This window comes from Uloborus diversus, chromosome 5 (genome assembly GCF_026930045.1).
Source record: "Uloborus diversus isolate 005 chromosome 5, Udiv.v.3.1, whole genome shotgun sequence".
In the NCBI taxonomy this organism is placed as follows: Eukaryota; Metazoa; Arthropoda; class Arachnida; order Araneae; family Uloboridae; genus Uloborus; species Uloborus diversus.
The window spans coordinates 137070488-137098344 of NC_072735.1; the positions used below are offsets into that span (position 1 = coordinate 137070488).

Below are 27857 nucleotides of genomic sequence, written 5' to 3' on the forward strand. Positions count from 1 at the left end.
TTCGTAGTCCCCGAAGTTGGCAAACGAAACCATGTTTTTAAGCATCTTTTATGCCTTCGTCCCACAGCCTATTGCCTCAAAGTTGCATTAAAATGGAAAATAATCAACCAAATCCATATATTATTTGCCAATCTTGTGTAAAAATCTTACTTTAAGATTTGACTTGAGAAAAGCCTTGAACAGTCACGAAAAGCAAAGATAGTCAACAATACAACAATAGTCGCTATCGACAGGGAGTTGAGATGATACACTAAATATTGTATTGAGTTGAGGAAAGCCTTCGAACATGGAACTAAAAAGCTCATCAATCGTTTTTCATTCTACTTAGAAATTTCGAACAGGTGCCATCTTCAGCAGAAAAATCAGAGCTTTCCATGGACATATAATGTTAATATGTGCAAGTATTTTTTCATCCCCATATTAGAGAATTTATACGAAAATTGTGTTTTATTGCCCCCCTAAGAGGGTTTTGCCCCCCCCCCCATAATGGAACAAAAACTACCCTATGTGTTATTCTGATGCATGAGCTATATTATTGTAAAGTTTCATCAAAATCCATTCAGTAGTTTTTGGTGAAAGAGTAACAAACATCCATACAAACAAACTTTCGCATATATAATAGTAGTAAGATTTAGTGAAGGATGCTTGTGTAAGAAGGTGGATTTTTGATAACAAGAAAAAAATATTTCTGTTTATTTGCTTTATTCAGGAATAGAAATATTGTTAAATGTGTAAGGAAATATTTTCACACTTATTCATCAGGAGTTCAAATGCCAGAATGCTAAGAAACAAAGCTTCCACGAAAAGCTGAAAAGATAAAAATAAAGTGCCTGATTATTTGAAGCATTATATGTGTCCCATCCAGGAGTACTTGAAAGGTTAATATCTTAGTAAAATAAAATAAATTACAACAAGTTTCGTGAAATACTATAAGTTACATCCCTTTTGTCTAAGGAAAAGAGCTTGATTACCGCTCCCTTAAAAGCACCAGAACCCAACAGAGAAGCGTAATAACAGGGTTCTGCCCCTGGAAGGATCGCCGACACATATTCTGCTAGAAACGCCGTGACGACACAGGTTCGTCGAAGGCAGTTAGGAACCATTTTCTTGAGACGAGCCTTAATCGGCCGGGGCAGTATTAACACAAACTGCACGGCCGATCCTGTATCGGCCGGGACAAAGAATGGGTTAATATAAGATTGATTTAAAAAAGAATCTTGTCTATGTAGCAAAAATTAAGTGATTGTAATGTTAATTTTTCTTTAAAAAAATAGTTAAAATCTGTGAAATAATAAGGTACACATTTATTCTAGCAAACAAATGTAACGTTCCCTTTCAATGTTATGCTCATTAAATAAGTTTTGTTCTACATGATATGCAAATACGTTGCCTAAGTAAATACATATTTAAACTGTTCTAGCAAAAATTTGAAGAAAATAAAGTACCGAATTTTTATAATCCCATTTAAAATTTGGGTCAGGGTGGAAGATCCCACCTTACTTTTTTCCTTAGTGAGGCAAACCCCTAGTGGTGGGTTTTCCCTGGTTGGGGCAAACTGAACCTGGTAGCATTATGAAGGCTAAGCAAATCCTAAGCACACGATTACAATGCTGGCAGGTTAGATTTGCTGCAACTATAGAATGTTTTGTTGGACAATTAATTGTTGCCGTTAACAAAAAAAAAAAGTTAAACTATTTTTTGCAATGTCTCAAACTTTCGATTGAATTATGGATTTTTGTACAAAAGCGTACAATTCGAAAAATATACTTCAGTGACCATTAAATAGCATTATTATTCTATTTCCTTGAAACAACTGACTGACGGGTGTTCCCTGTTGCCCTTCCTATGCATATAAATATTAGAAGTGTGACATTAATGAATGTCAAGCCAGAAATTCAAAAAGATTTTGTTGCCGTAAGGAAGTACATGCAAGAGTCATTCTCCAGAATGTGTAACTTTTGAACGAAAATATTTTATAACCTTTTGTTTTCTTTATTTTTATTCTTACATGAATGTGTTACCAACTAGAACCATAAACAGTCCCAGCTGAATTCCAATCATTTTACTCATAAATAAAAAAAATAATAATAAAGAAAAAAAATTCTAGTGTTTGAAAATAGAGGCCAATTGAATAAAAAAGAAGCAATTTTGTTAATTGATTGTGCAAAAAATGAGCTATTTTAATAACTAATGTGAATCTAATATTAAGCTCTCATTGTTAAAGTATGGCTTAAATTTTAGTTATCCTTTTAGTTTGAATTTATGTTAAAAATTTTATAGTATTAATATATTTCCAAGTTAGTACATTTGAGCATATAATGGTAATTTATAATTTTGGAATACTGTTTAAAATTGATGTATTTCCCTTCTATCATTTATTCTCACCTCAGAAATATGACATTAATAAGGTCGATCATAGAGGTGAGGAATTTTCCACTAATATAGGCCTAATGATACATTTTTTAGCGAAAGTAATTTTTTCTTTGTTGCTACAATTTGCACATGTTAAGTATATGAAAACATGTGCACTTCTTTTTTATATTAATTTAGGTCCTTGAAATTCAAGTTCACAGAGCTGAGAATTCCCAATAACCACACTTGATTTTTAAAATCTATCTTCTTAATTTTCAAAAAAAAATCTCACAACTTCTTTATGGCTGCAAATAAATAAAAGGAAATGTTAATGAAAAATGGCAGTTTGTGTTTGGGTAATGCAGGTGAGAATTTATTGTGTCACATACTTCTTTATCTTACTAAAACAAACTAAAACATAATATTAAAAAATAAAATATACTTTAAAAATTAGTATTTGAGACACTTGTGAAAGAAATAATAAATAAATAAATAAATACTGTTAATTAAACAAGTTATTAAGCACCAAACAGTCACACGTGTGACATGCCACGGAGGTGAGACTTCACATGCTGTGAACCAAAAATATATTAAAGTAATAGCTGGGCCTGCTTGAGTGCATAAAAATGTTGCTGATAAGTCGGTTACTATTTTATAGTGGTTGATTTATTATAGTTATCATATAATACATGCAAAATATTTCACTTTAACTAAGCCTATTTTCATCTATAAAACTCTTTAACTGCACAAAACATTTACTACACAGTAATATGAGTTATGCTAAGGCGCAGAAGTATACTTACATCAATGTCAATATCTTGTATTCTGTATTTAGAAAGATCTAGTTCACTTCTTAATTCCAGAGACCTCCTTGGGGGTACAGCTGGTTTCATTTCCTCTTCAGCAAGTCTGCGTTGAATAGCTTTTGCTTCACCGAGAGTTAATGTCTTTGAGCAAGACTTACGTTTAACTACTTTAGCGTACAATGGCATCTCTGCATGGGGAGGAACTGGAGGTGAACTTGCATGAGGAGGGACAGGAGGGGGTGGTACCTCTGGCCGTTTTAGGGGTGCAGGCCTTTTCACTTCTTCCTCTTTCTTCAATTCTGGTTTTTCAGTTGATTCTCTCTGAAGGGTACAAGGTTTCTCAGGAACCGGATCAACACCAGATATCCGTAAATCTAATTGACTCTAAAAACGAACAAAAAAAGGTTTGCAAATTTAAATTGCTTATATAATTTATCTAAGCAATGAAAAGCTTGCAATGCAAAAAATATACTTAGGAAAAAAAATGATATAAAAGAGTAGATTAAATTTCAAGAATGCATGAAAGAGAGTTCATGGCACAGACTGCTCTTGAATTGCCTGAAAATAAGCTTTAAGTTCTTCAAGCAATAAAAAAAATAATAATAGTAAGTAAAATAAAAACAGGAGTTTTACTTCTGTACATATCAATGAGATGCAAGTTTCACTGCAAATATTTTCCCAGTAGGGGTGTTAACTCAACTGAGCTGACCAAAGCCCACCAAGGTCTAATTCGAATAGTCTCCTATAATGTAGTTGCTAAGTGTAGCTGAAATTATGTGCACAGAGAGAATACTAATAATTCAAACTACCTTAATTGTTCTGAAAGCATTAAGACTCTCATTGTGCTGATAGCCAGGGGCGAGCACAGGGGGGAAGAAGGGACACCTGTTGGCCTGAGCCTGAAGGAGGCTCAAAATTTTTTTAACTGGGCGCAAAATATAGAGGCAAACAATATGGAGGGGGACCTGGAAAAGTCATTTGTGACTGGCTGCAAAATTTCTGTGCATGCCCCCGCTAACAGCGCAACCTTTGCGTGCTGCGTTCTACAGTACAACAATTTATGTGGAGTAATTTAGTAGATCAAAATAGTACGAAGTTCATATTCAGTTGGCTAGTGAAATTACATTAGTTTTAACATTTTCATGAAACATTTCTTTGTCCAATTTTCTATCTGCAACATAACATGTCTTGCTCTTATTGATTGTTTGGCAGTAGCTTGGTACACATGAAACGTATACATTTATTTGTTAATTATGATAAGCAGCCAAGCTTGTTTCATGGTAGTGGCTCTCCACTTAGATATAACTTTATATTTTTGCTGTTGACGGCAATGTGGGATTCAAGAGACCCCCCCCCCCCCTTTTTTTTTTCAAAAAATTTTTTAAAAATTAATTTGAGTTCACAGACAGCTTTACATTTAATCTAGATCTGTACAAGAGCAGCAGACAGCCTATGCAACTGGTCAAAAAACTAAAAGGATGATAACTCAAAGAGAGAAAATTATATTCACAGTGGAAATCATCTGGCAAAGCTTTGTATAACCAGTTGCATTTCTACAGCATTCAAGATTTACATTTCATGATGTTAGAATGGGTGGCTAACTGTAAAGGAAAAGGAACTTCATCATTGCATGACATGAAGTACACATGCGTCTAAGATATGGAAAAGCATCACAATAATGGAATTAACATGTGGGACTTTGATAAACACAGGAAGTTAAAAAAAGTACAAAATAGGACTTTTAATATGTTCAAATAGGCATTGAAAATTTATAATGTAATATGGAAGTTCTAAACAGCGAATTTGCGCCTTATAGGCAGGTAACCAGAAAACGATTTTAAAAACTGCTTAAGGCTTTCATGGTCGGAGTCAATATGAAGAGAGAACATTTCCGGTTTTATGTGGGGGGTGGGGGGTATATCTTTTTTTCCCTTTAGACAACGGTCAATAAGCCGGGAAATGTTCTCTCTTCATAGAAAAAGACTTTGTCAAGAAATTTTTAATCATACCTTTCTTTCAGTATTGATAACTATTGATAATGTATCAGTAAAAACCAAAGCAAGTAAATTATTTTTTGACTGATAATTCAAAAAAATTTTGAAATTTTATTTTCATTACCTGCGTTTCCCAGCGAAAAGGTGATGAATGTTCATCACGCCATGAGCAACCCTGCAACAGAAAGGATCAAAGTAAAATAACACATTTGCTAAAAATTATTTTTGGATCAATCTGCAGAAAACGTAACTTTTGAACGCAAATATTTTTCAATTTCGAAACCTTTTGTTGTCTTTTTTTTTTCATTCTTAGATGAAAGTGTTACCTACTAGAAATAACCATAAACAATGGTCCAGCTAAGTTTCAATTATTTTACGCATAAATAAAAAAAATAAAAAATGCCTTGTTCACGGAAATAAAAAAAGAAAGAAACTTTTAATATCTAAAAATTGAGGCCAATTTAATATCAAAGCAGTAATTTTGTTTAATTGTGCAAACAATCAACTATTTTAATGATTAGAGGGAGTATAGTATTAAGCTCTTTTAATTAAAGTATGACTTAATTAGTAGTTTCAAATGTATGTTAAAAAATAGTATTAAGTAAATTTGAGGATATACTGACAAGTTATAACTTTGGTAGACTGCCTATAATTGATGTATTTCCCCTCCGTCATTTATTTTCACCTCAGAAATAATGACATTGATACGGTCTGTCACGGAGGTGAGGAATTTTCCATTAATGTAGGCCTAATAGATACATTTTTCAGGGAATTTTTTTTTCTTTGTTGCTACAATCTGCACATGTTAAGCATATGAAAATGCTTTCACTTCTTTTTTTACATTAATTTACATCCCTGAAATTTAAGTTCTAGGAGGTGAGAAGTCAGAATAACCATACTAAGTTTTTAAAGCAAAATGTATCTTCTTGTTTTTCGACAAAAATCTCCCAACTTCAACTACGACTAAAAATAAACAAGGGGGCTCCCACGTATCGTAGAAAATAAAATTTGATGTCATTACTGCCACGTGTTAATGCAGAATGGCATTTTGTGTGTAGGTAACGGTGGGGAGAATTTATTGTGTGACATGACTCCTTGTCCTATTAAAACAAACTAAAACAAAATATTTAAAAAATTACTATACGTAAACAATTAGTATTTGAGACACTTGTGAAAGAAATAATCAATATATAAGTATATACTTTTAATCAAACAATTTATTAAACAACATAAACAGTCACACAAGGTGTGTAACATGCCATGGAGGTGAAAATTCAAATGTTGTGAACCAAAAATATACTAAAAAAAAAATTATTAAAAAATTGTTGGCAAGTTTAAATAGATATATTTTTGATGAAATTAAAAATCATTGTTAAATGAATTGTTTCTTAAAGGTTTTACTGTAAAAAGCATGTGACAAAAAATTACACTTTTTGAAGAATGACCCTTTTACTCTTTCGAAAATTTCATCCATAAAAAAATAATAACTCTTATTATTTTACTAAAATTAAATTTGCAAAATTCTACTTCAAAAGTTTTTATTCATGGGACTATAGAGAGCAGCGGACTTGTTGAACCTAGGGGAACAATGGACTGCTCTTTATTATTTAATACTATTAATTTATACAGTCAACTCTCAATAACTCTAAGTCCCAAGGAACTAGGTAAAACCTTCGAATCATGGTAAGTTCCTAAAGCTATCCCAAAAGTTATGGGACTGGATGAAAACTTTGAAATAAAAGAATATTTTTGAGTTATCGCGAGTTGATTGTAAATAATATTCTAGCAGTGACGTGTGGTCCTCCCAAGCAAACCAAGTAGATTGGCGCAACTGGCACTGTAAAACGTGCTTTTTCATCAGTTTCCTTTCACTGGATAGAAGCTAGGGTGATGCTGGTTGTCGTGGCAACAACCATTCATTCATGTTTCTGCTTGAATTAGCCTTGTCCAATCCTCCTGGTTTGCTGTTTGCCAGATGGAAGAAATGTGCATGGGAGATCTTAGTTGAGCAACTCATAGGCGGACTGCACATGTCTGAATTCTAGCATCATGCATAACAGAGAAAATATTGAAAGAAATATTTTAATTTTTATAAGAAGCTAAGTTTTTTTTTTTTTTTTTAAATCTAACTTTTACAAAACTAATTTGAAAACTATTCTTCCTGTATATTTTCCTCATAAAAATATTAAATGAACCGCTGCTCAATAACCACCTTGGAGACAGATGGTATTGAGCAGCATTTCATGCAACATTAATTTAGTTTTGTCTGTTTTAGATGGGAACATTTATATCAAGTACTTCTGCTCGGCTCAAAAACTTAACGTGTCCGACTCAAACTTTCAAATTACTTTCCTACGATTTTTGTTTAGATAAAACAGGAGCTTGATGGAGGTCAAAGAACTGAGAATATGAATGGATCGCTAATTCTGCTCAACAGCAGTCAGCTAGTGTCTGAGAGGACGCAAAATTAAGCTGAAGTGAGCTAAATGATGTAGCTATATCTCGTCTTTAGGTCAAATATTTTTTATTATATTTAATACATCATATTCGGAAAAAAAAAAAAAAAAAAAAAACGAAATATATACATACGAATGACTTAGCAGACGAAGCATCGTCATCCATAATTATTTTATCTCCAGATTTAATACGTAAAATGGGAAAGTATTCAACATCTAAAGGTTTTGGTGGGACATTGGAATACTTCTTTAAAGCATCAGGTTTTACTAAGGATTTCCACAAGATTTCAGACTGCTCTTCAGGTGTCAAATTTTCCCAGTTTTGGTGATTTTCTTCCCTTGAGCTTTGAATATCAGCCATCATTCGATTGCTAGTTGAATTTAACGAAGCAAAATATGCTTCAAGCTTTTCTCTCACGGTGTTTGACATTGTTTTATATTTTAAATTCAATATTCTATACTTATAAAGCATTAGCTAGCATCCAATTTTCCTTTATTTACGTAAACTGACAGCTTTAGTAGTAGTAGTAGTTGAATATAATTAAAATTCAAGGCTGAAAACGATCCCACTTTCAGAATGACGAAAAATGCTCACTTGGAGAAGTAAAAAGAATGCAGGAATCCATATCATAGAATTGAGTGAAGAAAATAGGATTGAAATTCATTTGAAATTTCATTATATAACTCAATAGAAAGTTTTGTGCTTCACATATAAAAATATAACTTTTCCCTGTAACCGTATTTAGATTGACGAAAGTCGGTCTGCAACGAATAAAAATTTTGTTTACGTGAATTATATTCATTTAACAAATAATATTTTCCAGTTAGAATGATTTGAGCTCCGATCCGATAACTTTTATAATTTTTTTATTCAATCATTCAAAATGCCACAAGATTTAAAAGTTGCAGTTGTTTGCTCTAGTAACCAAAATAGAAGCATGGAAGCTCATGCTTTTTTAAGGTAGTTGACGTACATGGTATTTCACTGTGCATTTGAAAAAAATGTCATCTTTTGGATTCATAGTGAAATCAATACTAACTGTAGATACATTTTAAAGTTTTTTTTTCTTTTCAAATTTTAAATCCTACAATCAGTTGATATGTGTAGACTACCAAGTGGTAAAATTTTTTATTGTAGTTCTTGGCGCGTAAACAGTGAATTTGAGGTGCTAGGATGCCGAGCTCCCCTCTACCCCCTTAATTGGACACCCAAGCTCCAAAAAAGCAGGAAAAGGAGACAGAATGCTCACATTTCTTTGATTTTGATGCATAAATGAATTCTTGATTGATTTGACCTATTTCATCATCGATGATTGAACACTCTCCCCTCCTTCTCATATACACCGCACTTATAAACAGTGATTTTAATAATTTGCTAATAGGAAAGTTTCAGAGAAATATTTTTGAGATTTTCCTCAAATCAAGCAGTGTGGTGTAAACCTACTGAAAGGAACTTGCATTGGAAAAGTAAAATCTAGGGCTGCAGAAAATTTTTGGGGACACTTGCGTATTATCGCCACCACAGCAGAAGTTGCGCCAATAAGAGCAATCTTTTGAGGCATTTGTTCGCACGCACACACAAATATCTTTTGGATCCTTGTTACCTTGTTTTGGTAACGAGAGAAAAACCGCCAAATCTGTAGCTGCGATGGCGTGAAAACATAAATACCTTTTTAGGCTTAAAATTTCCCCAAAGCAAAATTTTTGCTTTAAATTTTCCCTAACTATAGTTGTGTCTTGTTTAAAGAGTTATTGTATGGAGAAACTTAAAGCTGTGTTCAATGTTAAGTATGTTCAATATGCCTAATCAATTTAAGTTATTAAATTTCTTGTATAAAAAGAGTCTAATTGACATAGTTATTTTTTTAATCAAATTTATAGGTAAAATGTCCTTAATTTTTGAAAAATGCAGTAAGATAACCCTGTATGACATCAAAACATTTGATAAAATAAATTGCTCTAAAGAATTTTTTTTTAAGTTTCCTTTAGATGTTCAGACATATTTTGTACCCTGGTAAAATCTAGGTAATTTAAGTAGAAATTCTGTCCTAAAATCATGTTCAAGGGCATTGTTACACTCTTGACTTTTTTCAGATCATGTTTGCATTTTTCTTTTATCACAAATTCCAGTTTTTAATAAATTGGATTTATTTATAGAAATGCTAGAGTTGCAGAATCCAAAGCAGTTATAGCAGAGCATTTGTTCCTCAGAGCCAGAAGGACGTACATCAAAAGATTGGGATGTCCCGTTTATTAGTGCATTGTATGCAGAAACCTATTCTGCATCAAGCCATGTGAAAATAACTCTTTTTTAAAAAATCCTTTTAATTTTTTACCAGAGTTAAAAGAGCATGCGTCCTATCCTTTGCACGTGCCAGAAAAGAAGATTTTTTTCTCACCTTGTAAAATTATCAGTGTGACTTCCTTTCTTCTGGCTCTGAGGTACAGATTTGTCAATGTTCTTGAAATTCACAACTAAGTCAAATAGAGAGCATGCAAGAGAGTCTTGAATACCAATCTTAAACAGTTGGCTATTCTGAGAATCATGCCCACCAATCATAATACAAAATATTGCTTCAGCATTTTCTAACAGGCCGTTTAAAAAACAAAGCATTAAAAAATGGTTCATAAGCAGTATCCGCCCTGACTCAAAAAAATTTTGAGATTCGTCCCTGTCTCCTCCTGCTTCTAAAGGGCCCTGCTCTCAATATTGAAGCCTTGAACTAGATCAAGCTTGGTATTTAAAAATGGCCAAATGCCAAAAATTTCATTTTTAAGTTATTTCTGACTAGAAAGTCCCCCGTCAAGGCATGACGGATGAAAATTGCTTCTACTCTTCTCCATTTGAACAAAGTAATTGCCGGTTTGGTGATATTTAATAATTAAAATTTAAACCTTAACTCCGGTGGATTAGTCCTAATCTCAGTAGCAGATTTTAGGCCCCCCCCCCAAAGGATTAATTAATTTAACTATTTTATGTATTATTTTTAATTTTTTTTATAATCAAAAAGAACACAAAACACATAGCATATTTTGAATGAAAACATTTTTGTTTGCTAAAGAAGTAATACTGGAGTCAAGGGCCGGAGTGGCAGAATACATTTAACTCACTAGTTTGGAATCCAAGGGAACGTAATGTTGCTGTTCATCCATTAGTTCTTCTCTGATAGAACCAGTAATTAACATTTTTCAATAAGCAAGGGAGCCCACCTAGGATGGGTTGTGGTGCAGATTGCACCATTGAAATTTTTAGGGGGGAGTTTGAGGGGTATTTTTCTTATGGGGGGTGACATGAAGGGGGTGTGTCCTTGCCCTTAGGGGGGTGGGCACCCCTATAATAAGTGTATAGTAGTACCTTACAAGAGTCATTTTGATCCAGTAAACTTTTTACAAAAAAAAATAGATTTCTTTCTCGGCTTATAAAAATGAAAGAAATCTTGTGGTAGTTTCTAGGTAAAACAATGATATTAATGGAAACGACATGTAGTATCAATATGTTATATAAACTGTATCATTGTTTTAAAAACAAATCAGCAACTGCTTTGAAATTTGCACGGAAATAGTTTCGGAATTCTTCAATAAATCTTATATGTTACGAAGCTATGATTTTCTTAATTGTATAATATTTTATAGGTAAAATCTAAATTAATTTATAAAAACCAACTCAAATAAGGTCATGGGCACCCATATGGGAAAATTTAGGGGGAGGGTGCCCAGAATTTTTTCCCCTACGGTTTAGAGTTAAAGACAGATTTTTTTTCTTCTTTCAGTTTCTGTTATTTATTTAGATGACATAAAGATTTTAGTTTTTATTTAGATCTAAAAAAAATTCAAAAATTAAGTTGTGAAAAATTTGTTGTAAAACAGTGCATGAGAGGGGGGAGTGTTATTCAATTTCCCGGGCCCCCTCCAAAAGAATTTTCTGTATCTGCTCCTGCCTAAACTCCAGTGGATTACGTTAGTTTTCAACCACTTTTTTTATATTACATTCCCCTAAAATGACTCATACCAGTAAAACAGTTAAGTTACCGGATTGAGTTCAGCCTTGTCACAATAAAGTCTTTTGCTGCATGTTAAACATTACCAAAACATATTATCAAATTATCATGCCATGGAACGAGTTTCATTGTTGAAACTTGCAGATTACTAAATCGTTGGCTATTATTTATAGGAGGATTATAGCACTTGGAGGATTTTTTGTTACCTAAGTCTAAGTGAAGAAGCAATACTAAATCGTTGTGGGGAAAACTCGACCTTGTTACAGCGAGGTCTTGACAGATGCCCAGATTGCCCGACCCTGGAGCCATTCCTTGTTCTGAAGGGAGGGCTAATTTTAAACTTCCTCCTCTCATGTTGCCTGGCTAATCATATAAGCTTGAATTTCCAGCAAAATATCCACAAGTGGATTGGACTACCTTCTTTCATTATTTTATTAAATTTTGGGTAGTAAAAATGAAAATGTGCGTTTATTTTCCCCCCATTCCTAGATGAAAATAGGGGAAGGAGGGTTTTTTAAAAGAATGCTTGGGGGAGATCTTGACTTGTTTGCAGCTAAGGCAGTTCCAAAAATCTGAAATAAATACCTTCAAATCTTATACTTCACTATAATTATTAAATGTTTTTGTTTTTTCTTTGAATAAAATAATGAATTTGACTGCTAGTTTTGACCCTGGTGAAGTACTTTTCAGGTTCTTACAAAACACAGTAAATTGTAGTTAAAATGTCGAAAGCAATTTTGGAGATTAGTTTTAGAATTGAAATAATTTTTTTAAGGTACTACATGATGGCTTAAAAAGATGTAAGTGCATTTCATTCTTTAGCACTTTGAATAGCCATCTTAGATTCAAATAATTTTTCTCATTCAGGAAACAGTGTACCTATATTTTTTTAGTTAAACCTCAATAATCCTAGTTGATCGGGACCAACATCAAATCATATTCTGCAGGCTATAATAACATTGAAGAGAAACTAAAATTTTTATATACCACCAAAAGGGAGACAAAACTGCGGAAAAAAACATGTGCAACCAGATTTGTAAATATAAAAATGTACTTGAAATTTCAGAAAACCATATAAAGAGTAATTTTTTTTTTTTTTTTTTTTTTTTTTAATAATCATTTTGCTCTTAAAGCATTCATTGGGTGGTAGATCTCTGACATTCCATTTTTTTCATATTTTATTTCTCCAGTCATATAGCCTCATTTCTTTACCGGTTAACTCCTTTGTAATTTTTGTATTTTACTTTCTTCAGTACCTACCACAGATTAAAGTAACTCTACTGTATTAGCAAAATTTCTCCATTTAAAATTGAAAATCATAATTTGTATATAATGCAGTCAAGACCTTTGATTTCATAGTGCCCCTATTTTCACCGTCACATGTGGGACAATCAGACTATAAACTCAACAGCCTTTTTTATTAAACATCAAAATTTTTACTAAACAGGAATAAGCATATGTTTTCTAATCCACACATTTGATACCAAGAAATGGCCTGACACAGTTATTTTTGTATCAAAAATTTTTGTTTTTTAAAATTTAATTTCTTTGAATGTGTCACGTGCGGGTCATCAAAAGTCGATCTTTTGTAATTTGCTGCATGAATTAATTAATGTTTTTGATCTATTCATTGAGCAATAATGAAACAAATTTTAGATTCTAAAAACTAAGGTTCCACTTTAAAAAAAAATGTATCTTGTTTGTAGACAAATAATGATTTAAACCATTGAAGAAAAAAAATGGTTTAGGCCAGTCCACAAAAAGCCTCCAATTTGTCCTACACATTAAATCTCATATATTTTATTAAAAAGTAATCATTTTGAAAAGTAATAGATGAAAGTTTTGCTTAAGAAATCACACATTGGTTTGATATCTTAAGCACAAAAATTTAAAGAATTTCCTGTTGCATTTATGATTTTTAATGTAATATATGAGTTGTCATGTGAGAGACAATATGACCACTTACTCTGAAGTGGCCCTTATTTGTCTGTATTAAAGATCTTTAAACAATATTAATTCGAATCATGTCGTTGCCTCAGAGTAAGGGTAAGATGTCTAATCTCAGAAATAACACTAAGATGTGTTATTGTTGCTCTGAGGCGACGTTATGAAGATATTGAGGCAAAAGATAATTAAATGCAGATATAAAATATTTAGCTTTACTGCCATGCTAAGCGCTTAAGTGGTATCTGGAGCTGAGTTCAAAATGAGAAATTTCCGTTTAAAGTTGTACGTCTCCATGTATTTGATTCAGATGAAACTTTTTCAGAATTTTTTAAAAATTGTTTCCCGTCGACAAATGACTATGAAACGTTGTATTAGGGTAAAATATGTGACAAAAAACCACCTGGTGACAATAACTCAATTTTGACAAAAAGTGCAGATACGACATTTGTGCTTAGCACAGCAGTCTAGTATTTTAAATTAATATAGAAATTATAAGAGTGTTTTCACTAAAATTCAAATGCATAACATTTAGATGAAGATTTCAAAACTAAATATATATTTACATTTTAGCAAAAAAGGGTTTAATGTACGTTCTTTTGGTTCTGGAAATCAAGTAAAATTACCCGGACCTGCTCCTGATAGACCTAATATCTATGATTTTAGTGTATCTTATGAAGAAATGTATCAAGATCTTCTTAATAAAGACAAAGCCTTGTATCCTTTTTAATTCTGTTTGATAATCCTATTGTAGTTGTAGAACTTTGTCTCATATTTGCTTTTTTTTTAATTCCCGTAATCCCTTTTAAAACTAAGTGAAAACAAACAACTGCAACTGTTATGAAATGAATAAATAGTTTGTTTATTGTTAAATAGCTTTTAAAATTTTAGAATAACATTTTTATTAGCTTTAAAAAAGCTTAAAATATTTTATTATACACTCTAAAGCAAAAAAAAAAAAAAAGGCACACAAGAGGTTCTGAAACTGGGGGCTTTAAATCGACATGAAGCTTAGAGAAGTTATTTCATGCTTTAAAGTTCATTATTTTAAATTCATTGTGCAGTTCAAAATTTTAATATATTGATATTATGTTGTACTTATGAAAAATTCAGCAAACTAATATATTTTAAAATTTGACATCTGTTTAGAAGCATTAATTTAATGTGTTACATGTACAACAATCCTAGAGTTGTGTTTTAATCTTAACAATAAAATTTAGATATACACAGAATGGATTACTACATATGTTAGATCGTAACAGAAGAATTAAATCACACCCTGAAAGGTTCCAATCATGTTATGAAGTATTTGATGTAATTTTTACTGTTGAAGAACGTGTTTATGATCAAGTTGTTGAAGGTTAGTATTTGTTCTCTATTTTTAAAATTGATATCTTGATCTCAAGAAGAAATTTTCTCTTTTTTCTTTTCTTCCCTTTTTTTTCAGGAATTTTTTGAAAAGTATAAATTAGTCCTTTTAAATTTGTCACAGTTTAACATAGAAAATGAAAAACTTAGTATCAGAATAGAATACCAAAAAAATATACATATCTCTGTTAGATTGTTAAATAATGATTTTATATGTATAGAATGTTATTTGACAACTGTATTCTTGTTTCATGGACTTTGGTAATGCAGTAGCAATGGCATTGAGGATATAAAATGTAACTTTTATGTTGGTTAAACTGAAATAAAAATACCGCCAAAAAATTTTCTTAAAAAAGCCAGCTTTTTCTAATAAAACTTGGCATTTTTAAAAAACAATTTTATCCAAGAAGGGCCGACCAGCCTTGTTTGGCCCAGCTAAAATCCGACAACCCTGACTACTGCAGCCTATCGGAAGAACTTATCATACTTAAAAACCATATTTTTGTTACTCTTGAAATTCCTCTCCTTTGTTTTAAAGAAAGATTCAATATGAGTGCATAAAAAAAGCTAATGACTATCTTTGAAAAAAAAAATAGAATAAATGTTAAGCCGCCAAAGTGGCAGGGACAATTGTATAAGCATGCAGCAAAAGAAAATGTTTTTAAAATTTTTAAATATAATACAAATGTTGGCAATTATAACTAAATGAAAGCAAATGTAAGAATGTCTTTTCATCCATAAGCTCACTTAGTTTGAATTATTTCTTGTGACCCCGAAACAAGCAATGCGGGGGGGGGGGGGGGACAAAGCACAACATTGAAGGGCCCATGGCCCTTAGTGATGCAGAAATCCAGCAGACGATTCTGGGCCTTGCTGATTTTTTGCAGCCCAAAATTTATAGATCCGGGCCTGTACAGCTCCGTGAGAAAGTCTTCAGAATGTTTCTTAGTTGGGGGTGAACAAAAAAGAAAAAAAACTTACATTTTTAAAGGGAAAGTTCTTAAATTTTCGTAAAAAAAGATTTGTACTGCTTTTTCCAGGATATAAGTTTTGTAAACTTTTTCCTGCATTAAGAAGAGAAATGTCTTGTAACCTTTTTATCTAAAAGTTAAATTTTAAAAACTGCATTTTTTTTATTCCTTTCATCAGACTTTGTGTAAGCCAAAAAAATTTGAATTAAAAACCCTAATTTATTATAAATTAGTAGTAATAGATAAGTTGCTGGGACAAATAAAGTTTTTGGGTCATTGAATGTTTTTAAGTAGCTACTTTCAAACCAGGAAGGCTGCACTGTTTTTCATCGTGATGTCAAATTGATGACAAAGAATAACAAAAAGGTTTGGTGACTTGGTTGTATTTGGTTTAATAGCGCAAGAGCCTTTTTCGTCTTAGTATGACTTCCATTTAACAATACCCAATTTAACAATTTCCGCAATTTAATGATACATTTCACTGGTCTGGATTTAACAGCATTGAATGTTTCTGCTCCTGAATTTAAGGCTATCCTTATTTTAATGATAACTTTTTCTAGTCCCTTGACAATTGTTAAATTGGGGTTAAACTGTGTTTCTGTGAAAGACCTTAATTGAAGAATGGTCAACATTCACCAGTGATTTATTGGAAATATTTGGACTTTTATCCATGTCTATGCTTTGTGAATGTTGACATTCCCTGGCACTGTGGCATAGCTGGGGGGGGGGAGTCTTAAGCCCCTCCCACATGAGGCAATAAAGTTATATGTGTGAACTCACAGTCAAAGGCCTAAAACTACGCTTTTTGGCCTTTCATTTCAAAAAATTTCATATGACCCCACCCCCCACCCTCTCATTAAAAACATTTTCACCACACCACTGCCCCAGCAAATATTAATAATTACCAGGTTACGTCTTTCACAGTAGCAAAAACATTACTGTGCTATTGTGCATGTGAATTATTTCTATTCAATGGAATTTTTTATGACCTCAAACAAATTAGATTTATTGAAAATAACTTCTAATTTTTTTTTCTTTTAATACCTAGAAGCTTCTGGTATCAAAGTGACACCCAGATTTTAAATTCTTATTTCTTGCTGTTAAATGTATAAATGCCTCACAATTTGACTAATAAAATCTATTTAAAGCAAACTTTTGTTAAAATTAATTTTTTCCTATCAATTTCAAATCCTAATTTTTTTTAAATTGCTTTTCTTGAAAAATTGTACACGTACAATTATGTATATACATATGCATTTATGCATATATATTGTATTATTATGTTTCATTAATATGTTTCATTGTTCTAGTTTTTATTTTTAAAAAAAAATTATAATAATGTTAAAGGATTTTAATGCTTTATTTAATCTTTCTTGTTATTTCATAGAATTAGCTAGCAGATCTCCAAAAGGTATCTCTCCTGCACACATAATAAATATTGATGTTCAAGATAATCATGAAGAGGCTACAATTGGAGCATTTTTAATATGTGAAATGGTAACAATGGTAATATATTTTTCTTTTCATGTACATTTTAAAGCAAACTTTTCTTAGTGTTATTTTCTAACATATGGTATACCAGCACCCCTACACTAGCCAATATACTGATAAAATTAAGGTTTAGTTTAGTACCCTATGTCATATCAAAGTTTGTGGTCAAAGAAAGGGCAGTCTGAATACATCTGGGCCGTGATGGCCTCATCAGTAAGGCATCGGACTCTTAACTGAAGGGTCCCGGGTTCAATCCCAGCCAGTCAAAGATCCTCCATGTGCATTAATGGTGACTGGGACACGTTAAATATGCTTGTAATCACAAAGTGCTCCAAGTGATTCAATACCACTGGGGATGCTGGACTAGGGATTGTTTGGCTTCTGGTCTGGATCAAAAAATCAGAGCTGTCTTCAGGGTCCCATCCAACTGGTTGAACCACAAATAGTGGTAAGTACGGGTGTCCCCTGGAATGTGAAGTCTAAATGCATCCTTGAAAGTTATACATAATATCAAGCGAAGGAAGGCATGTTTTCAATTGACAGAAATGGCAGAGTTCCCCTTTTCCCTTTGTAAAAGTTTGAAGGAAAGATTGAATTTACACTTAGCTCTTACACAACCTGAATGTAATTTTCTCTTGCTATGCCTGAGGTTATTTCAATTTAGCAGCATCAAACCATGTCTAAGTCAGCATAATATTATTTTTAAATGGAATATCTCAACATGTACACATGGGCGGATTTATGGGGGGGGGCAATGCCCCCCCCCCCCCCCCCCCAGTTTTGTTAGGACTTTATGTAGTAACAACACATCTTCCAAAATTTTTTAAAAATATATTATTTTTTCTTTTTTGACGAGTTTAGAAGGGTATGGATGGATTTATAGAGGGGAGGGGGCAATGCCCCCCAGTTTTGGGAGGACTTTATATAGTAATAATACATCTTCTAAAATCTTAAAACAAAAAAATCATGACTTTTTCTTTTTTGAATAGTTTATTGAAAATGAAGAGAAAAGCGAATGTCCTTTTCTGATGGGAGTAAAGAAAAAGAATGTGGAAACAAACATTAAATACAAATAGAACAGCTGTCACTGGAGTGCTGAAAATGTGTCTAAATTCACTATTTTGGACTAAAAACCATTTGGGCAAATATATGAATGAAAATATAGGCTAAACGAGCTATACATTAAGCTGCCAGGGGCGGATCTAGAGGGGGCAATGGCCCCTCCCAAAGCCTTGTGATTGTAGGAATTTTTTAAGGAAAAAAAGAAAAACATATTATGAAAAGATAATAAAATTTAACAGATGTATTTTACTGAAAAAGAAGTATAGGCCTTAATTGGGAGATAAATTATATCCCTATCCTCAAAACAAAACTTATATTTCCAAAATTTTTCTCCATCTTTTACATCATTTCTTGATTCAAACTACAGACACTTGGACAATCTCTAAATGCTGCGGTTCTCAGAGTATACCTATTGTTCACAAGACCAAAGAGAGCCTAAATTTTCATTTTTATGGCTCTAATTTCGAAACTAGGAGGAGAATCCCCTTTTCCCATGCCCTTTCACAAATGCCTTGATATGTAATAAAAAATTGCATTTTAAGTCTTTTAATTGGAAAAAAAGGCAACAGAAACTAGCTTATCCAGCCCTTATCACTTAACTTGCTTAAAAGCAACTTAAATGAAGCTTTTTGGGGACTTCAATTACAAACGAGTTTTTATAGGACCCCCTCCTTCCGTAGTTTATATCGTGAGCTTTAAAAGGAGATTTTTTAGAGAAGCTCACAAAAAAATCGAATTTTTATAGCCTCAGAGGCAAAATATTTGCAGGAAGGAAGGATTCTAAGCACCTTCACACTTCTTTTAATGTAAGCAAACATTACCTAAAGGTGCATTTTTAGGCTGGACAGTTGAAGAGTTAGAAGAGCACCCCTCCTCTTCTAACTTCTCAATGTATAATGACAGAATATTTTGGTTTCTATGCTTTATTTTCAAAAAGAATTTTGGGGCCAGCACCCGAAACCTGATCTTTCTCCGTACATCATCAAAAATAGACAAAATGCGTTTTTAGTTTCCTAATTTTCAAAAATTACTCGGAAATTTAAATTTTGAAACATTTTTGAGGGAGATTCCTAGATCCACCTCCTCACTTAATGTCTCGACACCCGAAAATTGAGTTTTTAAAACTTCATTTTAATAAAATTTCTGAGGAGTTATCAGGGCCCAATTTCCCAATAGGCAGAGTAGGCAGCTGCCTAGGGCGGCAAATTTGCTATTATAATACACATTTTTTTAATTAAATTGTTATTCTTGAAAATAAAATATTAGCATTCTTTCATTTTCCATAGAGACAATTTATTCTCTTAATTTAATAATGATTTTTTCACACATCTTATGAAAGTCAAATGTTTTTCAATCATCTTATTTGCCGAATAAAAAATGTTTTGGGAGGTCACTGTGATCACTTCATCGGGGCGCCTCAGAATGTGAAACGCCATCATTTTTTCTTAAGTTTGAAAGTTTAAATCTGGGGAACACTTTTTTACGTTTTTTTTATTCATGGATATTTTGCTTCTTTTAGGGGGAGGGGGGGGGGGCTGGCAGATTTCAAATTTGCCTAGGGGCGGCATGGAGCTAAATTCGGCCCTGGGGAGTTTGTTCAAAAATTTCGGATGGCCCCTCCCAAAACAATCGGCTGGATCCGTCACTGTAAGCTGCAACACTTATAATTGACGATTATTTTAACAAATTAGAACCTAAAGCAAAGGGGAAAAAACTCCCCCTTCCCCCATTCGCGCTAACAGAAGGATCTACTCGTTATGATTTGTGTCCACATTTCAAGTATATTTGTGCATAATATTTATGTTCTTAGTAGATTAATTGGTCTTTTGAGAAATTCTAAAAAACATTTTTCTCCTTCTCTCTCTCTTTCTCTTTTTATTTCTATTTTTAAGCGAGAGAGAGAGAAAATAAATATTACTGCAAACTGAATAAATTTCATTTATCTGAGTGTTTTGATTAAATGAATATTTTTACTTAGAGGGGGAGTACAATTTTACTTACTTTATAAATACTGTTTAAAAATTAAGGTAAGTCATAATCATCTAAGTCTAAGTGAGTCAGTCCTTGTCATTATTGAAATCTAAATAATCGAGTCATCAAAAGTTTTGAAAAAATTCGCTGAAATTTTATAAAAGACTATAAAAACCTAACAAAGATTGGTAAAATTGTTAAAATCCTTTAACCGTAAAAACTTATGAATTTTCGTAAAAATTACAAAAAATCAAGCAAGAATTTGCAGGATTTCAATAAACAAAAATATAATTGTAAAATATCATTAAGTGCAAAACATTAATAAAAAGTTAAAACTACATAGACGGCAGTTTGTGGCACGTGATTTTATGAAATTCACAATTTTTACCGCATCACTCAAAGTAGCGGATAATTCTGCGGGAATACGCTTACATGCTAATGCTTGTCTATGAATGCAGCAATGAGTCCATTCAATTTTCTCGTTGATCTTCTTGACTCGCACCACAAAGCCAACAAATTTTCCTGTCATTGATTTTGCACCATCCGTGCACACACCCACACACAAAGACCAATCTATTCCATTTTCTTCAAAGTAACTGTTGACCAGTTCGAAAATTGCTTCTCCAGTTGTGTTGGTTTTCAAAGGTTTTGCAAATAGTACATCTTCTTTAATTGTATCGTTAAAAATATACCTAACATAGACAAGTAATATTGCAGCGTTTGCTACATCAGTCGACTCATCAAGCTGGATCGTAAAATTATTCTCTTTTATTCTATTCACAAGTTCTTTCTCCACATTACTTGCCAAATCAGTAATTCTGCGTGATACTGTGTTGTTTGATAGCGGAACCAGGTCAATTTTTTTTGCTGACTTTTCTCCCAGCATACACTTAGTAAGAGTGAATTACAAACAGGGCCGAATTTGCCTATAAGAAAAACAAGCTATTGCTTAGGGCCCCTGCTTTGAAGTGGGCCCCTAACTCCCAAAAAAAAATTCATGATTCGTTCCTTAAAAAATGGAAATTGCTTGAAAAAACTAATTTCATTTTCAAGTGCTTGAAAACCTTGAATATTTGGAAACGTGTGGCTACAAACCTTAAATTTTAAAACTTCTAACAAATGTTAGAGGGGGAGGAATGCCAAAATATGTCGAATTCAGCTCCTTGCCACATCCTGTATTAAAAATATAAAAATCATGATTCTCACGTTTGTAACATGAAAATTATTTGAAATAAATTTTTGTGACTCATTTCTTCATTGTTTCATTTCTTGCTATTTATTCTATCCCGAATGCAGTATTTTGGAAATTCTTTTGTATTGATTGCTTTTATCTTACTTCTTCTGCATATTGTCTATCTGTTTAGCACGGAAACAAATACACACTACTTCGATTTCTTTTCTTTTTCTGCCCCACTTGCAACTGAAGAAAAGTTGTTGTCTTGAGAAATCTATGGTTTCTTTTTTCTTTTAATTTTAAAATAGATATTTCTCAAAAAGTTAGAACAGGACTGTAAAAATTTACAATCAAAAGTACTAAAATATCAGAGACTGGAAAGTACAAATGAAGTGCGTTAAATAATTTTATTTATTCTAGAGTCCTTGAAAATAATTAGATAAGTCTTAGAAAATCCTAAGCAAAGTGTTCTTAAACTCTCAATTACTTCTACTGCATATTGTTAATCTGTTTAGCCAGGGAAAAAAAATGATACACCTCTATTCCTTTTCGTTTTCTGCACTACTTATAATTAAAAAAAGGTTGTTGTAATGAGAAATCTACAGTTTATTTTTTCTTTCAAACTTAAAATGGCCATTTCTTACAAAGTTTGAACAATACTGTACAACTGTATAATTTAGTTATCAATTTCTATGTCTATCCAGTTAACCTTTATAAGGCTTCAAAATGCAGAATTTTATATCCATTTTACAAAATTTCCTCCGGGGGAGAAACCCCCGGCCCCCTAAAATTGGAGATATTCTATTTCCCACTTAAAAGGAAGCCCTGCGTCACTCTCTAGATACCAGCTCCCTCTATTAAGGTCAATTCAAAAAGGACAGAATGAAAACACACATTAATGAAAACGGCACACAAAAAAATAAAGCATGCACTTATGCATCACAGGAAACAGACAAAAACATGGAAGTGGGGGGCAATAAAAATGTTGCTAAAAAAAATCCTGCTCCCCCCCCCCCCCCCCCCCAGGAACTCAGTCCTAAATCCACCTATGCATGTACAGTTTAGAAGTTATTTTGGCCCTTCCAGTGGGCTTTTTACGAGAGGGCTAATAGGGTAGTTAGCCCTGCCAGGAATTGGATTTTTTCTTTTTAAATTGTAATAAAGGGAAAATATTTTTTTAGTCTACTTGTTTGTGAGTTTAAATCTTTAATGAAGATACAATATCTCTTTAAAATATAGCTTAGTCAGCAGTTAATTATTTCATTATACCTGGAAGAATGGAAAAAAAAATTTCTTTCTTTTTAGCATTGCATAATACTGCCCTGAATTTATTAATTTTTTTATGATTTAAGGTCTTGTGAATGTTTTAAATTTTTAGGCTTTTAACTTTTTTTTCGTTTAATATCTCTAAATTTATGAGCATTTCTGAAAATTTTTCTTCATATTTTGCGATGCATTACTATTTAGTGTAGTTATTTCGATTTTATGAACAATCGCCAAATAGCAATTTTTAGTAATTCAGAAAGCTGGGAAATTTAGATATCTGGAGTCCCAAACATCTTGGATAAATGGTCCTCTACTGTATAAAAGCTTTTTTTATTATTATTTCTAGTTCTGTGACAACAATTTGTTCATTCAAATCATAAATACATACATTGATTAACTAAATTATGATGTATTATTTCAGATGGTAGATTCAGATGACTTGGATAATGATATTGATGAACTATTGCAAATATTTGAAGCCAAAGCTCGAAGACCCATATTACATACCTTGCAATTTTATTGAGCTGGTAAAATTCATTTTACATAAAAATAGCTTCGGAATTTCATCCAGGACTTCCAATGATGTTTTTGCTGAAGTTCAGACGTATTTAATGTGGGGTTTCCATGCTGTACTTCTTTTTAAAAGAAAAAATTGTAAAACCTAAGGAATCATATATGTGTCATTCCAATCTTTGGTTAGAGCTTTTTAAAGTCAGTTCAGAATTTTTCGCGTAAGTTTCATTGCTCAAGTTAAAACTGCCTTTGATAGATTTTTTTTTTATTGACATGGTTTTTTTTCCTGTTTAGATTCAAGTTATAAGTTGGGACCTATGTTTAATTATTTATATTGCTATTTATTTCCCTAGACTTCCAATAAAATGTAAACAGAATATTTAGCAATAACTAATCTTGTTACTTTTAATTTTTAAAAATATAACTGTTTGAGTTTAGAAATCACTAATATATTTGTAACATTGAAGCAACATTAGTTGTTCGGTTGAGCCAGGTGAAGCCTTTTTATATTTCATTAAATGTTAATTTCAGAATGATTATTGTAAGAGAGGAGAAGGAACCCTTCTATTTAGCATGTGAGTTGTGTAAACAATGTGTGATGTTGATCACACACACAGTGGTGAATTTACCATGTCACAAATGTTGCAATTACGCAGGGCCCCGAAAGGAATCCAAAACTGCCCATGAAAAAATTTTAATGTTTGACAAAGAATATCGTCGAAAAGTTCGACTCTAAATATGCATTAGCACAGGCCCCAAATATGTAAATTTGTCACTGATGCCGATATTTTTATTCGTTTTTTTTTAATGATTCTTTATCAGTTGTGTATCTATTGATAATTTAGATTGGTTTGTTATTTTCAGTGTTATTTATTTTATGTGTAAATAATTTAGTAGTACCTACTTAAAACTAGTAATTCTTTGAAAATCTATTTTATATCATGGTTTTTCTCTTTCATCAGCAAACTTTTCTGCTGATACTTTTAAAATTTAACGACCTTTTTTTTAAACGGTGCATTCACACTAATAAATCCCAAATAAAAAGATTACATAATAAAATAAATGGTTGAGTGGTAAATTAAATGACTTGAATCGTTTGGGTAGCTCTTTCTTCATTCTTGATCACGTGCATTGAACTGGATTGGCTATGACGCTGCTATCCAATTTATCAATCCAACTCCTTCTTGTCTTTGCGAATTTCTGGTTGTAAATCTGCCATGTGCATGTTGTTTTGCCCTTTGGACAGCCTTGGGAAAACTATTATTGACAACTGAAGCATATTTTAGGAAATTGCTTCTTGTTTTGCAAAACATCAAGACTATGAATTAAATGAATGAATTACCAACGTATTAATGCACAAAAATTGTTAATTACTGCAGACACTTGTTTTAGGGTTACAAGGAATCCCTTTTTCAATGCAAAGGTGTGAGCTTTTGGGTGAAAAGTCATACATGGAAAGGACTTTTCATCCATAAGCTAAGACTTCTTTGCATTTTAAAAGGGGTTCCTTGTAACCCTGAAACACTTGTCTGTAGTAATTTGCAATTTTTGTGCATTAAAACGTTGGTAATTCATTCATTCAATTTTCAAGCACAAAGGTATTTTTTCGTTATCAAGAGTAAGATTAAATTAGACCCATGTTTTCTGCGCAAATATTTCAAGGAATCAAAATATCTAGATTTCACTGCTTAATAAAAGAGCTATGTTAAGAATTAAAATCGTGAATATAATATTTAAATAAGGAAGTATGTTTTTCTTTATTTTTAAGTTGCAATTTTTTCTAAAACTTCTTCTAAATTAATTTTTTCTTAGAATTACTTCTTACCTAGTTTACAAGTTAGTCTAGGTTCATAATTGGATTACTTGTATTCAATTGTTTGTCACAAATAATGGTGCTGGACATTTTTCTAGTGTAAATGAAAGTGTGCTGTTCAGTTTTTATTTAAAATTGCTATCTTTACTGAAGATACTTTGTAAATGTCTTGCTGGCAAATCTTCCTTTGTATATTTTCAAGAATAGATTTAAATGAAAATTCTATGTCTCAAAGGCAGGCAGAAGGCACTGAAGCTTCTGTTGGAAGTTTTAAAGTTTTGTAAAACCAAGATTGGTATTCAACCATTTCATTAAAAAAAATTCATGTTGAATGTTGTGCAGTGTAGGAACAACACAACATTGGGACAACCACCAGACTTTAAAAAAAAAAAAAAATCCATGTTTAGGTTCCTGGTTACTTTTTTTGTGGGGGGGGGGGTCATTTTTTAGTTTTGTGTAACTCATTTCAAATAACAACTAGTTATAAACGCCGACTTTCCAAAAAACCCAAGGGATGTACTGCAGTGCATTGCCATTTTGAAGGAAAGTCAATAGGATTGAGGAAAGTGAAACATGCTCAGTCAATATTGATGTGTCTGTTTCATATTTTGTAACATTCTTTTATTGAAATTTTCCCTACAATCCCCTCAAAATATTGACACTTATGCAACTTAAGAAATCAAAGAAAAGTTGGTGAATCTTTTTTACAACATTTTATAACAATATTCATCTATAAAAATATCCATTGAGTTTGTTTTGTAGACAAGCTCATTCAATAAAGCAACTGAATGATTATGTTAGAAAAGGGTTAAATTTCTCAAACAAATCCCATATGTTTTAAAATATGCTTGTAACACACACAGTTCACAGCTGATACTAGGTTCAAAAAATTACTTTTTCTTTGAACAACTTTTAATTAGAGAGGCACCGGATATTCAGTTGGTATTCGATATACTGCATATTCGACAGGAAAACCGAATATTCCGTTCAACTGAATGCTTCCATACTTACCAACCGAATTGTAAAAAAAATTAAATGTTTGTTAATTTTGTTACATTCAAAGTATTTTTGATGTAAGGAGGAACACTTGAGTGTTTAATTTAAATTTTGTTGCTTTTCAATTTTTGTTGAATCTTATGACACATTACATTATCCTTTCTATTACAAACTCATTCAAATATGACACAATTACCAGACGGGAAAAACTCATTTTATTAAAAGAAGTAACAAACGTATGAAGTCAATTTACTACTACTTTGTATCAACTGCTATTTTTTTACATAAATATGTTGCTAAATAAGGGAAACACCTTTATATTAAATTTTGCAGCACTTTAATTTTTAAAGTTTTACACCGTATGAAATATTAAATATTGTTTAAAACAACCTAACTAAAATTAATAATTGTAATCAGTTTAATAATCCTTCACTTTTAAAGAGATAAAATAAAAATACCTGGTAATGTTTGAATTTCATTCCTCAATTTTAATGATGACACAATTATTTATCACGTACTTGAAGAAAACACTTGAATAAATTGTAATTTGAAATGATATGATTTATGTATGAGATAACATGTTTCCATGATCATCATTTTCCAAATCATATCAGAAAAGCAATTAATTATCCATTTATACAGAATTGCAGATAAACACAAGCCAAATTAGTCGTTAGCTATATTAATTCGTTTTTGCTTTTGGAATGAATTATTTAAAATTAATAATTATACTTAATGTGTGTAGACAATTTGCAATGTTAAATAGAAACGCATTTACATTTCAAAAGTAGTCTTTTATTTTCTATCTTAAATTGGCATTCAATTGAAACACTACAGTAAAAAAATTTTCAACAACTATTTGGTATTTGATAAAAATATGGTAATTGGTGCATCGCTGCTTCCAATTTTTTTCTTTACAGGAGAAAGCGAGTCTTCTGTGGGTCAAATAATAGGGGGCAGCTTTTGATTTAATGTACCTGTACCTAAAGCGCCCTCTTCGGGGGGTGCTTGAATTGTAATAACAGCTTGACAGAGTACCAAGTTACATTCATTCTAGTAAAGGATTAATGTTCAGAAAGACAAATAGATTTATCTTGCTGTTTCTGCTTTGCCCTGTTCACTTGTTTTTCTTTTACTTTATACTGCCAACCGGCTTGTAACATTTTTACTGTAAAGAGACCTTCATGGCATACTGTTGATTAAACTTTCCAACTTCGTTTTCTTTGCACGCAAATCCTTTGCATTAATTATGTTGTCAGGTTTGTTTTGCCAGTCCAACACAAAGGGGTAAGGTAGGAAAATAATCTATAGAAATTCAACTTACTGAGTCATGTAATGAATTGTTTAGAATAAAGCATGGATACAAGTAACAACAACAACAAAAAAAAATTAATGCTGTTCCACAATTTTTTTTCATGCTGTTTTAAAGCCTCAAAAAGGGAAATGTAATTCCTTTATTAAATAAGAGTTGACAAAACTAGAAGACTCATAACAAGTGTCATCATCATATGTTACTAACGATTTCTGCTGTGTGGAATATTTTTGTATCTTTTGCAGAAGATCTGTACCTTTAAAAATGATAATAAAACATCTTGTGATTTTTTCTATTGAATCTTAACATCATGCATTGTTTAACATGTTCATGTTTTATAGCGCTATCACATTCCATGGGGAAAACCATA

The 27857-nt window shown here is 32.0% G+C and overlaps 2 protein-coding genes across 3 annotated transcripts in view; one reads left to right on the top strand and one right to left on the bottom strand.

Moving 5' to 3' along the window:
* Positions 1–8094, bottom strand: part of LOC129222360 (uncharacterized protein C1orf198 homolog) — a 34219-nt gene extending 26125 nt beyond the window's left edge. Inside the window, exons 1-4 of one of the 2 annotated variants that reach the window (XM_054856855.1) lie at positions 7742–8094; positions 5277–5327; positions 3156–3542; positions 686–807 (exon numbers count right to left, since the gene is read on the bottom strand). In XM_054856855.1, the coding sequence (XP_054712830.1) occupies positions 724–807; positions 3156–3542; positions 5277–5327; positions 7742–8080 (861 nt within the window). In that variant the 5' untranslated portion in view covers positions 8081–8094 and the 3' untranslated portion in view covers positions 686–723. Of the gene's footprint in view, positions 1–685; positions 808–3155; positions 3543–5276; positions 5328–7741 lie in introns of those variants that run through there. The other variant, XM_054856856.1, reaches the window with a different exon arrangement.
* A 269-nt stretch (positions 8095–8363) lies between these two features.
* Positions 8364–27772, top strand: LOC129223392 (RNA polymerase II subunit A C-terminal domain phosphatase SSU72-like). Its single transcript, XM_054857983.1, has 5 exons — positions 8364–8569; positions 14124–14267; positions 14771–14910; positions 17277–17395; positions 23275–27772. Exons 1-5 carry the CDS (start codon positions 8493–8495, stop codon positions 23374–23376), a joined length of 582 nt encoding a protein of 193 aa, XP_054713958.1. The 5' UTR covers positions 8364–8492; the 3' UTR covers positions 23377–27772.
* The last annotated feature ends 85 nt before the right edge of the window (positions 27773–27857 follow it).